Source organism: Lagopus muta, chromosome 9 (assembly GCF_023343835.1).
Source record: "Lagopus muta isolate bLagMut1 chromosome 9, bLagMut1 primary, whole genome shotgun sequence".
NCBI classification, from domain to species: domain Eukaryota; kingdom Metazoa; phylum Chordata; class Aves; order Galliformes; family Phasianidae; genus Lagopus; species Lagopus muta.
In genome coordinates, this window is record NC_064441.1 from 4,616,953 (window position 1) to 4,633,870 (window position 16,918).

Genomic DNA, 16,918 nt, shown 5'->3' on the forward strand with positions numbered 1-16,918 from the left:
CTGGGTTTTTTTTGTTTATTTTTTTCTTCAAGGAGCTGTGCTTTGGAAGCAGCTGCTTTGATTTACTGTGGTCCATGTGACTCCTGTCTGAATTTCATCTCAGCAATGAAATCCAGATCAAGCTGAAATCCTTGTTGCTTTGCTGAAGCCTTCGCAGTGATCCATAATCAGGTGGATATTTCTGAGAAATGTTTTAAATATTCGGGAAGATTCGCAGGGGTGAAAGTGGCCATTGAAGTATTTGAGATTTAAGACATCCTCAGCCCAGCACTGTTAATTGCACAGACAGCTCACAGGATCGCCCAGGTTGGAAGGGACCTCAAGGATCACGAATTTCCAACCCCCCGCCACATGCAGGGCTGCCAACCTCCCCATTTCATACCAGCCCAGGCTGCCCAGGGCCCCATCCAGCCTGGCCTTGAACACCTCCAGGGATGGATGGGGCATCCACAGCCTCTCTGGGCAGCTGTTCCAGCACCTCACCACTCTCATAGTAAAGAACTTCCCCCTGACATCCAACCTCAATCTTCTCTCCGTCAACTTAAAGTCATTTCCCCTTGTCCTGCTGTTATCTAAATTTATTTAAATAAATAAAATTTCTCATCTTGGGTTGCTCTGATGGATGGCCCCCAAAGTTCCTGCAATCTGGCTACATCATAGCTTTCATCTAGAGAGGTCAATAATGTAAGAGAAAAGCTAGCAGAGGATTCTTTCAAAAAGCAAGATGACTCTGTGGCTGTTCACCTCAGCTAATGGTGAAAAATCCCAGTGCAGGTCCTACAGAAACTCACTGTATTTGAAATTTGAAGTCTTTTTTTCTCTGTGAAATCTAACTTTTAAAAACATGCAGATACTGTAAATAGTGCATAGAAACAGAATTTCTCCTTCGGTGTAAGTATTAAAGACAAAATCAAGTGCAGTTAAAATGCCAATTTTCTGCTTTTGTCCTTCTCTAGAGAAATTTTTCCTGCTTACCTGCTCATAAGAGGAAAATAGCTCTCTTATTCTGAGAGTAAGAAGTGGGTCATTCTGAAAGCCTAACATCTCAAAGCTCTTTCCATTGCCTGTAGCAAAACCTGAAGAAGACATTTATCCTCTTATTCAAGGGAGGCTGAGTAGCTGTGACTGAAGGCAAAATTTGGCTTGCACTTATTTACTTAGAGTCTCTTCAACTCTGGCGGGGACCCGTGTGCCTTTGTGTTAGGAAAGTGCTCTGCTGCCTTCTCACTGATGTAGCAATGGTGGCCAAGGAGATTGTTAATTTTGGCTTGGAGCTCCCTTTAATCCAGACCACTTCTGTAGCTCCTAGGGAGTTTGCTCCAGCTGTGCTGTCTGATTGTTTTCCTGCGCAAATATGCATATTTGCAGGTTATTTTGCAAACTTTTTTTGTTTGATCAGGAAAATGCTTCTATTGTGTGTAATGGGCAGATTACCAAAAGTGTTTGTTGGCCGGTTTTTGTATGGTTGTAGTTTTGAGGATTCAGAAAAAGCAAGTTTTATTCTAGGTGCAGTAGAGGCTACCATTGTGTCCTTGCGTTGTGGACAGTCTTTTAGAGAATAGTGTTTCCTGATCAGCGTGGTACTGCTGTCACAGTGCTGGAAAACCTCTCACCTCAATTTGGTAACACTGAAAACTTGTCAGAGGCTGTGCTTTATGGGAATGGTTTTTCACTCCCATGTGAGGGTGTGGGGATCACCTGTTGGCTGCCTCAGCTGGATCCATGGAGAGAAAGAGGGATGGAGACAAATTCACATGACAGCTGTCTGCAGCGGAGCTGTGATCAGTCTGTGAAGAGAGGAGTGCAATTTTTGGTGCTGTCAAGATTGTGCTTTCCATCAATGCAGAACTCAGTGGAGAGAAAAGTGATGTGACCGCCTCTTGTTGCTCATGTCTGTGACTTTCTGACCTTACGTTGCCCAGCTGCTGAGATGTCTGTTGCCGTGACTGAAGGGAACCTTTTATTTCCGAGAGGAAATCTTGGGTCTGTAACTTCCAGATAACGTCATTTCACAGCTGGCAGCAGCGAGGCCTGCTTTAGAGCCACGGTTTAGGAGCATCAGTACCTTGGTGGCACAGTCAGCCCTCACCTCCTCCTCTACTGAACTTGGAAGATCACGTAGGGCTTTTTTGACTGTGGTTGTGGTATTAATAGCAGCGACGTGTTGCTCTGGGCAGAAGTTACTTCTGCCTTTGAATGACCGCTCAGTTCCTCAGACTTGGAGGGCTGCCTGGACTGCCCTGCCAGGGAGCATGGTGGCTCTGAATACCGATGAAGGCAAAGACAGACAGGCAGTCATGGGCTGAAGTGACAGGAAATAGAGCTGAGAGAGGGAGGGCATGGAACAGTACGCAAATAAATGAATGGAATTAGGGATAAGGCGATGCCACGCATTCCAGCTGTCATAGAAAATCATGAGACGTTTGAAGAACTTCATTGTGTCTAGAAAAAGATTACCATTTGCTGGCAAAGCTTGCAGCTGAAATGAAGCATCAGATTCTGGCCCAGAAGCTGTGAGCCAGGAGCTGCGGGAGAAGGGGAAGAGGGCTTTTCAGTCTCTATGTCAGATCAGAAAGTTTTATTGTAGCTTCATGTGGAAGGCGTTAATGGCAACTACAAGCAGGCTGCTTGCAAACTGCTAAAAGAACAGGAAGAAGAGCATTTTGCAAAGATGTAGCAAAGAAAAGGAGCTCTTACAAATCCATTCAAATCAGAAAAGATACAGGAAAGGAAGAAAGTCTTGAAAGAAGAGAGGTAATACTTGTTTAAAACAAGCACTGGTAAACTCACATTATAGCAGTTTGGTCATCAGTCAGGTTGGGCAGGGTGCAGGAAGGGTCAGTGATTGATTAAAATCACTTATTAATTAGGAAGTAGTGACTGTGTAATTTTGGGGAGAAAAAAAAGAAAATTTCCAAGCCTGCCTATGTGATCTCATCAGAGATGAACTGCACTGAGCTGCTGTTCTCTGGTGGCTGTTCAGCAGATAACTGTGCAGTCCCCTCCTTGGCCAGAATGTGAATGTCTTACATCTCTCAGCTGCTCAACCTGTAGATATTTGTATTTTTAGCTACAAAGATGCTTTGTTCAACCTTACTAATAGCTTGCCAGCGTGGGGAGTCTTCACACATCTTGCAAGTGTGGATGCAGGGATTTGCCTGGCACAGCTTAGAGGAGTGCTTTGGAGTGCATTCTGTAGCACTTTAAATTATGCTAATGAAATCAGCAGAATATTAAATGGCTGTTCTTGGCTAGCTGCTTTTTTGTGAATCAGCTATGGCATTTTTCACTGTGGCTTCACGGAAGGGAAGCCTTGTGGCCACTGCATGTGGCAGCCCGTGGAGCCAGTGCATGTTTATCAGCAGATTTTCATCTTCTCAAGCCCAAGTAGCAGGCAGGCTGCTGTTGTGTAATAGCAAAAAAACAAGCTGCCTAAGGTAAATAAAGGCAAAACTGCTTTGATAGAGAGAATGAGCTAAAGCACGTCGAAAGTAGGAAGGAGAGTTCTCTGAGATGTCCTATGTATAAGTCAAGTCTGTTGTTGCAGTAGATTCAGCTTGTGCTTTCTATGTTTCTGTGGGTTATGTCATTGTTTTATTTGGTGTTCCTTCAAAACCAGCCAGCTGCAGCCATATGTAAGTGCATTGCATCTGTTATCTTCTTTGCAAGATGTACAGAGTGCTTTGTTAAGATGAAAATTGTATGTGATATAGACTGGGCAGTTGCTGTATTTTCCTAAGAAAGCCCTTTTCTGCCTTCTAATGGACCAACTGCGTGTTCACAGTAGGAATTCACTCAGATCTTCAGCCAATGAAGCAGGAGTTGTTATTGCTGTGTCCCAGCAGTAGCCACAAAGAAGCAGAGAAAAACAAACCCAGCTTGTCACTTACACTCCATTTGTCCCTTGCATCCAGCATTTCATTTCTCTTGTAGGTGCAGCTGATCTTATTTCCCTTGCTGCAGCTTTCCTAGAAGAAATGTACATCAAAACAGTACTGGGGGACATGGAAGCATTGAATGCAATTAATATTTAGTTTTAAAACAAATTTTAGAGGAAGTTATGTGCATCTGAATGTTTCTGCATCTGCTTGGTGAGAAAACATCTGGTGCTTGTCGAAGTGATAGCAGATATCTTTGGTTAAAGTTGCAGAATGTGGATGTGAAAGAGGAATAAACCAGATGAACTGAATTTGCACTCCAGTTATTTGGAATGCCCAGCCACATTGGCAGTAGAAAACTGACAGCAGTTGTGGGAAAGCTATCAGGTTGAGAGACGTGAACTGTGGCCAAGAGAGCTTTGATGTGCATCCTTTAATTTATGCATAGATTACAATGATGCTGAGGCATACGTTTCAGTAAATCCCAATAGCTAGGGATTCATTTTAGTTATTTAAGTCTGACAGTAGATTTCTGGATGTTATGCAGGATTTCTGTTTTGATTGCCTTCAGTTAATTAGGGAGTAGCTTGACTGTGGATATGCTTTCCATACGGATTTGGTTTTGAAGACCACACTTATATACATCAAGTAAGGCATTTTAGCAGGAGGAGTAAGACAGCAGTTGGGGAAGACTCTTAGAAATGGAGGACTAGTGTAAGATCTTCATGCACAGCAATTTATTTTTTAAGAACGGGATCATTTCAACAATTGGATCTGTTCTTGAAGTTGGGCAGTGTCAGGTTCTCTAGCACAGACATGGGAGCTGCAGTCGTGTTCTATTGCTGATGTTTCTGTTAGCTTTGTTGGTATTAGCAGAAAGTTGAAACGCTGAAATGCAACGTCCCCACCAGTCCTCATTTCTGTGACTTCACTGCAGTGTGGCATCTGAAGTTTTAGGCTTGTTCTTGTGTAAGGAGATACACATAATTTAATGTGTATTTCTACAGTCATCTAAAAGCAAAAGATCTGTATGTGTTCCAAAGAGGAGTGTGTCTTTAGCCTTGACATCGGCAGGCAGTTCACAAAGGAGCTGTGCTGTGTTCTGAAGTTTGTTTCCTTGCAGCTCATAGGTTGTGCAGTACGTGACTGATAAAAGATCTCTCCTTGCATTAAAGCTGGTCACAGCCCCAATAAATCTGGAACAGATTCTGAGAAAGCATGTCATGTTATGACTGGCATATCTGTGAGCGTGGAGCTCTGCTTGAGAATTAGGCTGGAAGCTTGTGAAGTGCTGGTGCTGATGTCATTGCTTTGGAATGGAAAGGCTGTTGAAACAGTAAATACTTTCTGTGGCCAGAAGCTAAGTATTGAGCTGGACCTCTTCCTTTCTGTGGAGGAAAGAATGCAGAACAAACCTAAAATCTCTATTTGCAATGGGAAAATGTTAATTAGTTTAGAGCTTGCAGCTATTTCAAACCATTTACATACACAGCTGCTGCTCATGCAAACATGAAAAATATTCATGGAAACTTCAAACTTACCTTGAAATGAAAAGATTTTTTTTTTTCCTGTATTTTAAAGCTGTTCTTGGATTTCAGAAGTGTTGTTGGAAAGATCTGAAATTATATTTGTACCGTACGTGCAGAAAGGAACATAGATGCATGCTAACAGAAGCATATAATGAAAGGCTTTAGTTCAGCAAGAATTAGTGTTGAAATGCTGTTAGCACCAAACAGCTGCTGGGAAAGCATTGCGTATTTGTCAGGGACGTTTACTCTTGGTTATATCTGTGAAGCTATGGTGATGACCCAAAGCTTTGAAAAAAGAGAGCTGGTGAAAACACAAACTGAGATGAGCTCCAGGTCTTACAGCTGGCTCCTCTGCTACAAGAGGCTGGTTAGCCTGAAACACTGGATCCATTTTGTAGCTTGGGTCAGCTCTAACGTCTCTTAGGCAGTGAGAGCTGCATGAGAGTTCGGCTTCTTTGCCCTCCCTCGGAGGACTCCATGAGCACTCACAAGGAATTTATCCCCACCCCCTGCTTCCTCCTAGGATGAAGAGTTTTGCCACAGCAGATGCAGGGAACAGATGTGGAGGGGAAAGCTTAGAATAGGACAATGACCAAGTGTTTCTTGGGCTCTTCCTTGACGTGACTGAACCGTTCCCAGTGTCAGAAAAAAAGGAAAGGAAAAAAGGAATGTTTAACACCATGGTTTCCCTATTCCTCCTCCTGTTCTTCCCACCTTTCCACCACTGCACCTGTGGCATCCTTGTCCCTAAGCACCCCTGTGAGCTCATCTAGGAACAGTCACCAATGCACGTTGATTAACGGTGGTCATGAGACTGTTAGTGTTACTGCAGAAAAAAAGCCTTTCCAGCACTTCTGTTATCAGTGTAGAGCACATGAGATGGTTGTTTTTTTTTCTTCTCTCTCATTTTCTCTTTAAAAAGTACTTTTGCTCCTTGTTGAGCTTGATGCTGATGTGCTGTGAAGGGGCTGCCAGGTAAGGCAGCGTCCTGCTGGGGTGGGATTCCGGACAGCCCCATTCTCCTTAGTCTGGTTCAGGAGACTGTGAATAATTATGTTTGTTATTGAAAGGAGATCAGCCATCCATAGAAGCTTGAGAAACTTTATGGCTCGTGAAATGGGAAACTAAGTATTTGAAATACTGTAAGAATGTTATAGTATGATACAATGTTGTGAGCTTGTTTCTCTCTTGTAACTGATGGCTTCTGTTTTGTTAACAAGTTTTTCCATGGGGCAGATTTGCACTGTTCTTTTCCTAGCTTTAAGACAGAGGTTGGGCTAAATCCTGAGCTCCCTTTCCACCTGAGCTGCTGTTACACATGTGCACACCTATTGCTTCCTGCCTTTAATTTTACACTTGCAGTGTTTCCACGTGGCATTACCTATTACTCGTAAATGTCCACGCTGTGCTCATAGGTGTCCATGTGCTCTTAATATCTTAAGGCTTCGGTGTGCTTGTTGCTCAGAGCCACCTTATGGACTCACTGCCTGCCTGAGAGGTAATGCCAAAAAATTGCTTGTAGGACTCTTTGCTGAGAAGCCTGATCGAGGTAGTATTTTTAATTTAATTGGTTATATTGTAATTATTATTTATTTCCTGGGTGTACTCCTGCTCTATTAGGTCCTAAAGTCAGTTCCAGTATTTGGAACAGAGTGAACCTTCAGCCTTGACCCGCGAAGGTCAGAGGACTTAGCACTGCACAAAGTGATTGTCTTTCACAGGAGAGGGAAGTGGGATAGCTCCAGGGTTTATTTTCTTCTCCTGTTTAGTATGACGCTGGTGGCGTCCTTGCTAGAAAGTAGAGAAAGAAAATTCAGCTCACATGTTTGGGATTTAAGGTTGAAAGTGATGCATGCTTAGCTTCTGGGGGCTGTAATTAAGGATGACCTAATAACCATAAACTTTCAGTAGAATAGTAGCAGCATTTTTGTTGCGTTCTGTAGCCACTGAAGCTGCTTCTTACTAACGTCCCTTTGAGAAAAGCCTGCTGGATCTCTGCAGTTTCTATGCCTGGATCCAGGTTTCCAGTTCTGCACTGGTAATAGCACTAAGGGGAACCCTGAGCTCTGAGCCCCTACAGTTTTGGTGATGTTGTCACTTGGGTCGGTATCTCAACCTTTTCCTAAGCAGTTTAGTCCATCTCTATAGTTTTCAAGTCAACACATCTTGCGCTGTCTAAACCCTGTCAGTTTATACAGTTTATAACACGCTCGAAAGGTTATCTGCTATGGAAAAAAGCACTCATGTTATCCTTCTCTTATTCTGAATTATTATGACTTCGTTCCTTTCCAAGTGGCTGAGACCAAAAGGAGTCCAGGAATGCACGAAGCAGCAGATCTGTCACTCCCACTCTGCACCTTGGTGAGCTGCGCTCTTGTTAGGAGAGATGGGCATTGATGTTGGAGGTCTGCCATCAGCATTCAGCCAGTTTGTTTCTGGCAGCCGAGTGGATGGAATTTTCAAAAAGAAGATGTACTTTTCAAAAGCAGGTCATGGACAAAAATAAAGACACATTCTTGGGCTGGAAGAAGTAGGTCAGGTTTGGGGGGAATCATTTGGGAAAGCTGTTGTTCTAATCTTAGCCGTTTTTCTTTATTAACGTATTGCGGTTTTTTGCTTCCTATGTCAAATACTTGGTCTTTTTTTATAAAGAGACCCTACACATTTTGTTTGGAGGGGTGGGGGAGATGTATTTCTCTGCTTTGGCTAGCAAACTTTTACCTTAATATTTAAGAAAGAAAGAAAATATGTTCCTAGTTTTCCATTAGAGAACAGCATAGTGGAAAGCGTGGCCTCTCCGTGCTGCGGTCCAAAAGGAATAAAGCTGCTTTCTGTCACCTCATTACTCTGAGCTGATGCCTTACCTCGAGACTTCTTTGGGGGATTGGTGGGGGAAAATTCTGATTCCACTGCTCAGATGATCGCTTTTGTGGTATCTTCTGTGCTTAATTGATTCATCTAATCCGGGGGAAATTGCATCCTGCCCCGCTGGTGGGGGATGAGGGAGCACAGTTGGCACATAGGGTCTGGCCTGGGAGCTGGGGCTCTTCCACAGCCATCGCCTTTGGAAGCAGGGTGGTGTCACTCTGTAAAACCAAGTCCCTCAGTAACACGGTGGAGGACACCTCTACAGATAACCCCACTTTTCCAAATACGTGCATTTACTGCATTTTCTCCTTTTCCCCTGTTATATTTTTAACACTAATTTCTGTAACTGTATACCTTACATTTACAATAGCAGAACATCTGATGCTCGTGTACAGATAACCTGCATCTCCTATTCACAGCTTCCTGAAGGACCGTTGATAGAGCTGACATTTTTGTTTTGTTTCATTAATTTATTTTTCTTCCTATTTCCACATTCTCTGTTTTACAGAATATGATTCAGAAACAAAAAGGGTTCAAGATATTCTTTCTGGAATGGAGAAGCCACAGGTACGTGATCCAGAATTCCAGAATTACCCCCATACCAACCAGAAATAGCAAATATGATAAGTAGATGATGTCACAAAATAGTGGTCATTTCACTGTGGAAAATCTGACTGTTTTTTCTTTATGGGTTGTGGTTTCTATGCATATCTGACTCATTTTACAGGGATACAGTAGAATAATAGTCATTGGGAGTAAATGTGAAGCATCCTTTAAACTCAGGGGTATTAGGAGGAGTCACGCCAGCTGCCTGTCTGCAGAGAGCTCCCACTACTGACAGTGTCGTGGGGAGTCCAGCTCCTTGTGGTGCTTTACATGGCTCCTACCCCTTCCCCCTGGGTTTAATTTCATTTGTCACGAGCAATTTGTCCATAATCATGATTAAATTAAGCTAATTCTTTTGTTCAGTGGCAATCGCTGTATTCTGTGTTTGTCTTAACCATAAAAGCACACGAATTGTGATGGAAATTGAATCCCTGTGTAAATAACCGTAATGTTGGGTGTGACCACAATCAGGTAAGGTTGTTAAGAAATCTGGCTGTAAGGCCTTTGGACGTGATGATTTTCAAATTGGGTGCATCAAATGAAAAACCAAAAGGGTATTGTGGGGATGTAAAGAGAATCCAGACACTTCAGGAGATTTTCTGGGAGAGAACAGAAAAGAGGAAAGCACAGCAAGCACAAAAGTAGCACGGGTTTATTGTACAGAGCGAGTTAGTGTTCTGTGTGGAGGGGAATCTGACTCTTGATTTTGTAAAATGCTTGAAATGGAGAATGTGAGCTGTTGTGTTTACATCTGCAGAGGTGAGAAGAGAAGCAATCTGAGCAGGTTAGCAGGATGTGGAACCTTCTGTAATGAGATTTTTATCAACCAGAGCACTTAAAGCGGAGAGCAGTGCAACATTACCATCAGACAAACACTGATTTTCCTTGAATTATTTCAAAAGTAGGAATCTTTAAAATAAATCCCAAGCATGACCTCCCGGTTCAATGGTAATGGCACGTAGCAAAAGAATGCTGGGGATTATCTGCTACTGTCTGTGTAATTTAGACATTTATGAGTAATTAAACTCATAGGAGTGCCGTGAACCATTAATCACTGTGATTGTGTGCATGTAGTCAATGTTATATGTGACAAAAATGTATCACATTATGCATAAAGTCAGCTAGGATGTATTTTCTAGTGATCCCTGTGCATATATGGCTGGAGATGCACTGAGCCATCCAACCAGCTGTCTGGGTGTCCCAGTATGAGACACCTCTCTAAGAACAATGTAAACACGCTTCTAAAGTTATTGATTTATTTTAAAAAGCCTGTTTTCAGAGGTAGTGTTGTTACAGGTTTGAGGGATTTGCAGCCAAGCTGCTACTTCAGTCATGGTTTTATCCCATTGAGAGCAAAAAATTAAAACATTCTGTGCCTTAATTTCAACGGCAGTCTCCTGATTTTAATTCACACTGGAGCAGGCAAGCAGGCATTCTCTACAGCAGACACCAGGCTGAGGGAAGGGAAACCTGAACCTGCGCTCAGCAGAGCAAAGCTCCGGGCTGCAGCACTGGGTCTGGCTTCCCAAAGGGCAGCCTGCTCTGTTGCCTTATTCTGCATCTAAACTCATATTTAATCACTGGGGTTTTGCCTCAAATTGCAGGATTAGGCTCATCATCAAAAAGCACAATCTCACCCCAGTAATAACCATGCATCCATTTGACCCCCATGTCTTTCAAACACTGCCCTCGAGGGAGTAGATGAATGTGGCTTTCAGTGTAGTTCTCACACACACAATAAAACCCCAAACCACACGATGCCTGTGAATGCTAACCTGGAATTTGAAAGATAATGAAAGTTGTACAGAAACATTGTGTGTTACCTGAAAGAGTGGAGGGGTGGATATTCATCAGCCTTGTAACCTTATTACAGCAGCACAGCAGTTGGGATTCTTTCCCAGGGGCTTTTAGAAAATAATTATTTACACCAGCAAGTTTTGATAGCATATAAAGCAGACATTCACTGTGTCGACTGAGAAGGTTTCAGAAATAATTAACTGTGCTTTTTGCAAGACACACAAAACTCCTCATAGAAGAACCTTTTGTTGCTGCCCGGCCGTGGGGCAGTGCTGGGCGCTGCAGGGTTGGGCTGGGCATGCAGAGCCTCAGCAGAAGCCCCACTTCTGCTGAGCTTGTGGCCAAGTGCTGTGCTGGTGTGACCTGGTAGGATAATGGTAGGACAGTGTCAGTGAACAGTTTCCTGTGGTAAATGGGTGATTCTTGCAGTTTAGCTGTCCTGTCCCCTACAGACTGAAAGTGCAGCTCCAGCTCTGCTTGCTGTTGTCTGGAAGGTACTTCTTTTCCCAGGACAAAAGGGGCTTCAGGCTCCTGAGAGACCTGTGAGTGCCTGCTTGCCACTTCCAGCATTCCTTAAGTTTATTTAACTTATCCTTTTTCATAGCAAAGCGAGTGTTTCCTGCTCACGTAGGAGTTGCCTGGTGAAGTGGTGGTGGCTTTGGCATTAAATCAGATACAGAGGAGATACACCCTTGGCTGGTAAACATGACACGATAGTGAGCCTGTAACTCTGTGAGCAGGAGATAGGTTTATCTCTCCCCGTGCAAGTAAATCTGCTCCCAGTGCTCTCTTGAGCACGCACAGGCTGTGCTGCCCTATATACCCAGGGAGTGTATGGTTTGCCTTTTCTGACTTTATCACACAGGCAAACTCTCTGTTGCTTTACTCCCTTGGTGTGCGTGCAGCTCGGGTTTGTATTTCGGGCTGCCCATCAGCAGTCAGCGTGCCTGCTATGCAGCCCTGCAGAACGCCGTGCCGTCAAGGCAGCTGGAGCAGCACCGTGCCTGGGAGCTGCTTTGGGAACTGAGCCTCTGCATGGAGATGTGTGCATGCTGATTGCAGCATTAGGCTGACTTTTCCTCGTGGTTAGTCTGTAGTGCCCTTTCTCTTCTATTAAGAAACGTAGAAAAGACTTAACTTTTTACAGATTGCTGAAGTTCATGAAAGGCCAAAGTTTTTAACTATATGCGGAATATACATACGTGTGTCCCTGTGGGTAGTCATAGAGAAAAACACTTCAATAGAACATTGGCAGGATATCGTGCTTCAAGCTCCAAGTTCGTCTGGATTTTTGAAAAACAATTATGCAAGCATATTTCCATGATAATAAAAGAAACTGTGTGTTGATGGGTTGAGCTAGTATAGTAGTAGTGTGTGTTTATGATCTTCTAAAAGTATTATTTCAAATATGGGCAGTTATCTCTAAGTACCTTTGTCATAATTTAATTCACATACAAACTGTTGAATAAAACTTATTTGTCTTTTCTGAAGCATTTGGGATTTTTGTAAGCTATCTAGCCTATAAATTATAAAATCTATAAATTAAAATCCTGAACTTTCAAGAGCTTAAGGAGAGACACCTCATGGTGTCACCTCCCTGTCAGTGCATTAAAAACACATTTACGGCTTGCTCAGAGAGAATCTGCTTGATATAGCACACTCATACACCGTCAGAGTACTTTTCACCTGGAAGCACTGAGCTTTCATGTGAGGATGGTGTTCCACACTGAGTGAAGGCACTTGGGAGGCAGATCTGGATGATGATGCTGCAGGGTATCATCTCTGCACTTCTTTCAGAAGATGTGCATAAAAATGCTGTGCAGTCTTTCCAAGGTAGCCAGTGTTCCCGTTGTTCTGTACTTCTCTTGAGGCTGTGGGCTGTGAAGGGGTTGTTTTCTTTCTTTCTTGGCTTGATAACAGAAGGCTGTCCTTGAGGGCTGATGCCACTGGCTGCGCTCCTCCTTCAGTCTAGTGTTATTTGGACCTGTATTGCTGGAGAAGTGCTGCACTGCTGGGCTGATGAAACTGCTCTGTTCTCTGGTGCTAAGGTTTGAGGCACTTTTTCAATGTTTTCTTAAAGAAATCTCCCACCCATCTGGCAGTTAGATCCCATGTTAGCTGCGCCCACTGATGTCTGGGCAGCTGGTCTGGTGGTTTGCAACCCTGCCCACGGCAGGGGAGTTGAAACTACATGATCTTTGAGGTCCTTTTCAACCTAGGCCATTCTATGACCAGGGATCATAAAGCAGTCTTTTTGTCAAGACATAAAGTGATTCATTTTGTGATATGATTTTAAATTGATGTTTCTTTCATAGGTAACAAACATTCAAGCAAGAACGGTTTTGCTGTCATGGTCACCTCCTGCCGGCCTTTTAAACACGGATAGACACAACAATGGTTTGCCTTATACCTGTACTTACGAGGTTGCCTTATCAGATAAAGGGAAGGATGGAAAATACAAGATTATTTACAGGTAACAGGACCATTTTTACACTTCCTCTCCACCCCATCTGACCCTCTCACTGCAGCAAGCTGGCAGGATGCTCACCACAAGCTCCTTGTTGCTTTTCTCCTTCCCTCTCCTCAACACACTGCACTACAGGAAAAACTTGAGTTTTCTATTCCTTTTCATTGCCTTAGATTGATTAAGGAGCACACTGATCAGCTGGCTGCATTGCTCTGCAGAAAAACCTTGAATGCTTGGCTCCTAGCAGCCTTAAGTAAAAATTCAGAGGGATTTCTCCGTCTCTAATGTCAGTGATCCGCTGAGCTCAGCTCATGATCAAGTACAGATGGTGTTACGCCTTTCTTTCTTTCCCTGTAATGATGTCTGGGATAGAGAACTTTGAGTTGTGACCCTGGCTATAGTGAAATAGTTAATCCTTCACAAATGTCATTGCATAGAGTCCAGGTGGTACAGCGTCCGTGGAATTCCCTCTTGAGACCAAGCTGTCTCCTTTCTTAAGACATCCTGTGGATTAGGGTATCCCTCCTGGTCCACTGCATGACTGCCTTGGGTAGTATAAACTGAGAGCATTAACCAGGGAGGTGCTGACTGCTTCTCTCTGATATTTACACTAGCTGTTTGTGAGTTATCTTCATATGTTAATGCATTCTGAGGAGCTCTTAAAACAGAAAGGATGCATTCAAGTACTTTTTGTGCCTGCTCTGATGGCTGCACATTTTCTCCTGGTTATGAAACGTTGTGCATCTGTTTTAAAGCTGCTCAGAGTAATCTGTCTCCTGCTGCTGGCCAGTGTGCAACTGTTAGCTGAACGTGCTGTGTGTGCCCTGCTGTGACCAACAGTGATCGCTGTTACGTAGAAGTGAAAGAAGGTCCTGCAATATGTTCAATGCATTCTCTTTCTGCAGAGAAGTGCACCCTTTTCAAAAGGGAAAAACTGAATTTACAGAGATTGGGCTATATTTAAAAATGCTTTTTTTAAAAAATTGTTTTATTTTCTGAATTTCTGGCAGCCCAGCAGGCACGTGCTTTTTGTCTGATCTTGTTCCCGTGTTTCTGAGACATCTCCCTGTATTTTCCCAACTATCTACGGAATATTTCTTTACAGCAGAGAGTTTTCCCATTTCCCATATGTTAATAAAACTATGAACAAGCCAAGCACTTACAGGAGATGATTATTATGTAACTAACTGCTAAACCCACACTGTAATCTTAAGAAAATGGTGAAGCACTGGCACAGGTTGCCCAGAGGGGCCGTGGCTGCCTGGTCCCTGGCATCCCTGAGGTCAGGCTGGTGGGGCTCTGAGCTTCTGATGGAGCTGTGGGTTGCAGGGAGTTGGACCACATGGCCTTTATGTGCCCCTTTAAGCTCAAAGAATTCTATGAAGATGAGCAGTATGTGACTAGAGCCAAACATTCACTTGCCAGCAAACTAACCAAAAGGAAAAGAATGTTAATTTCAGGCTTACCTGACACACCAGCCCAATTTTTACACTGTTTTTTTCCTGTTTTTTTTTTTTCCTAAAATACCTGAAACTTAGTCCTTCTGATGTTACTGAAAGTTGTTCCTGCTATTAAAAGAGTCGTGAATCTCTTTCAGTAATGTTAGAATATTAATTAAACATCTGCTTGGTATGGTCTGCACAGAGTGTGGTTCTGGAAGGGAAAACAATGATACTTATTGAAGCAGTTGTGGAAGAAACAGTGCTTTTTCTTCTGGTGTCCAATGGCTCACACTTTTTAAAAAGTATTTTGAAATAATGAACGTGCAAGCAGTGCAGAATAATGTTGTATTGATTCTGTCCTCAGCACTGAGAGGGTTGAAAAACACAGCGAGTTTTATCTAATGTCAACAAAATGTAAGGATAGCGTTGAAATAAATAGGTTACTTAACAGATTAGGATGATAGCTACCTTCTGTTACCTATGCAGAGCTGTATAAAGTTTTCAAGAACATGGAATGTGTTGACAAATTATTCGTGTATTGTTTACTACTATTGTTCTGTGGTGGGATTTCTGTTTCTTCTTTCAAGTCAATGCATGTAGGAGTCGCTTGTCACTGGAGAAGCAATAGTGGTGCTGAGTGTGATGCTGCTTTTCATAATTAATTGATGTATTTTTTCTCTACAGTGGAGAAGAATTAGAATACAACCTGAAAGACCTTAGGCCAGCAACAGATTATCATGTCAGGTGAGTCAGTGGGAATATGAAGATCACTTAAATACAGTCTGTGTGTACATATAACAGCCCTGAAGGTGCTTGTGTACAAAAATGGGATACCTCAAGCTTGTTCAAAATTTGACTGAAGCAAGTGGTGATTGGCCACAAGTGTTCACCATTACTGTAATATAGATGTGCTAGAAAACTCAAAGGTACTCCAGATGATTTTTAGGTTTTCTTCATAAACACTCCATGCTTCTCAAAGTAAAGCTGCTGATTGCAGATCACCTGACCACTGTAACTGTAGCATTTATTCCCTAAAAACGGATTCACTTTGGCTTCTCTTGATATTTTTAGACCATGTTTCTCTTTGATTCTAAAATTGTTTGTCACAACAGTTATTAACACATTCTCAATTCTGCTCCCTGCTGTTTTTAACACCATCTACTCATGCTGTGTTTTTTAAAGACTTGACTCATGAATTAAGGCTTCAGATTCACATCCTGCTCCCTTACACTCAATATCCTTTAAAAAGTTCCTTTCGCTCCTGTCTGTTGTTTCCTTCTCTTTGTCTGGACAAGGGCTATGTTTGGCTCTTTCCCATCCAGGCCACTACTGTTAAGCTTTAAACAAGCACTTCTAAGCAAGGAGAGCAAACAACCAAACAAAATGCATCTTTCTTCCTCTGATACTATACCTTCTTTTTCTTCAAAGTTACTTTCTGTTGGTGCCTTTTGAAGTATTGCTCAGGTCCCTGAGTAACTTTGTCTGAGATGCTCAGACTCCCTGCCTGGGCAGTAGTTGCAGCCACAGCAGCCGAAGGATGGTAGCAAGGAGATAGTTGTAGAACACTGCTGAGCTTCCTACAGTAAGCAATTGAGTGTAGCTTTTAAAGCAAACTTCCAAAATAACGTGGTAGTCTTACAAAGTGAGGCGTTGAGACCTCATAGGATTTCGAAGGGTGTATTTGCCTCAGATCTTGGCTGGCTTGCTTCCAAATCAATTCATTCTGCCTATCTGCCTACCTACAGTTCCCTCTGTTTTCCTGCACGTTTGCCAAATTATAAATCATTTGTGAACAGTTAGCTGTAACTTTTGTTTAAAGAGAATGAGTGACTGCCAAATGTAAAAGTCAGACCTAAAAAGCAGCAGCATGTGTTTGTAGTGGAGGAAACCAATGCTGAAAAAGCAGACTGCTTTCTGTGACAATTTTCTTGTTAGTTGAAACTGCATTATGTATTAACAGCTACGAAGTAAAGAAATGCATGTGAGCAGCCGTTACTCAGCACGTTGTTCTGGGTCTGCTTAACCTTGGCAGCATCTCCAAGGGCTTCTGTTTTCACACTGATAAGTGTTGCATTGGGCCCTGGGCACCTAGAACAGCCTCTCCACTCTGCAGAAGTGCAGGATGTGGGTTCAAATATTACTGTCCTGGTAGGTACAAAGATGATGGCATGTGCCTTTGTGAGAGCCTTTTGGTCCCTTTTATGGCTAAGGTGGGTGAAAATGAAGTCTTTAATCACATAAAAGGTTTATGCTACAGGAACTTCAGAGCCAAGTAATTTCACAACCCTTGTTACCTTCTCTTTGTTTCTCAAGAAACATTCCAGCAGGCAG

General features: G+C 42.8%; 1 protein-coding gene across 3 annotated transcripts in view; it reads left to right on the forward strand.

The window, feature by feature from the left end:
* Window positions 1-16,918, forward strand: part of FNDC3B (fibronectin type III domain containing 3B) — a 149,030-nt gene that overhangs the window by 80,741 nt on the left and 51,371 nt on the right. For all 3 annotated transcript variants that reach the window (XM_048954494.1, XM_048954497.1, XM_048954496.1), the window contains exons 7-9: window positions 8,784-8,842; window positions 12,994-13,151; window positions 15,272-15,331. In XM_048954494.1, the coding sequence (XP_048810451.1) occupies window positions 8,784-8,842; window positions 12,994-13,151; window positions 15,272-15,331 (277 nt within the window). The remainder of the gene's footprint in view (window positions 1-8,783; window positions 8,843-12,993; window positions 13,152-15,271; window positions 15,332-16,918) is intronic.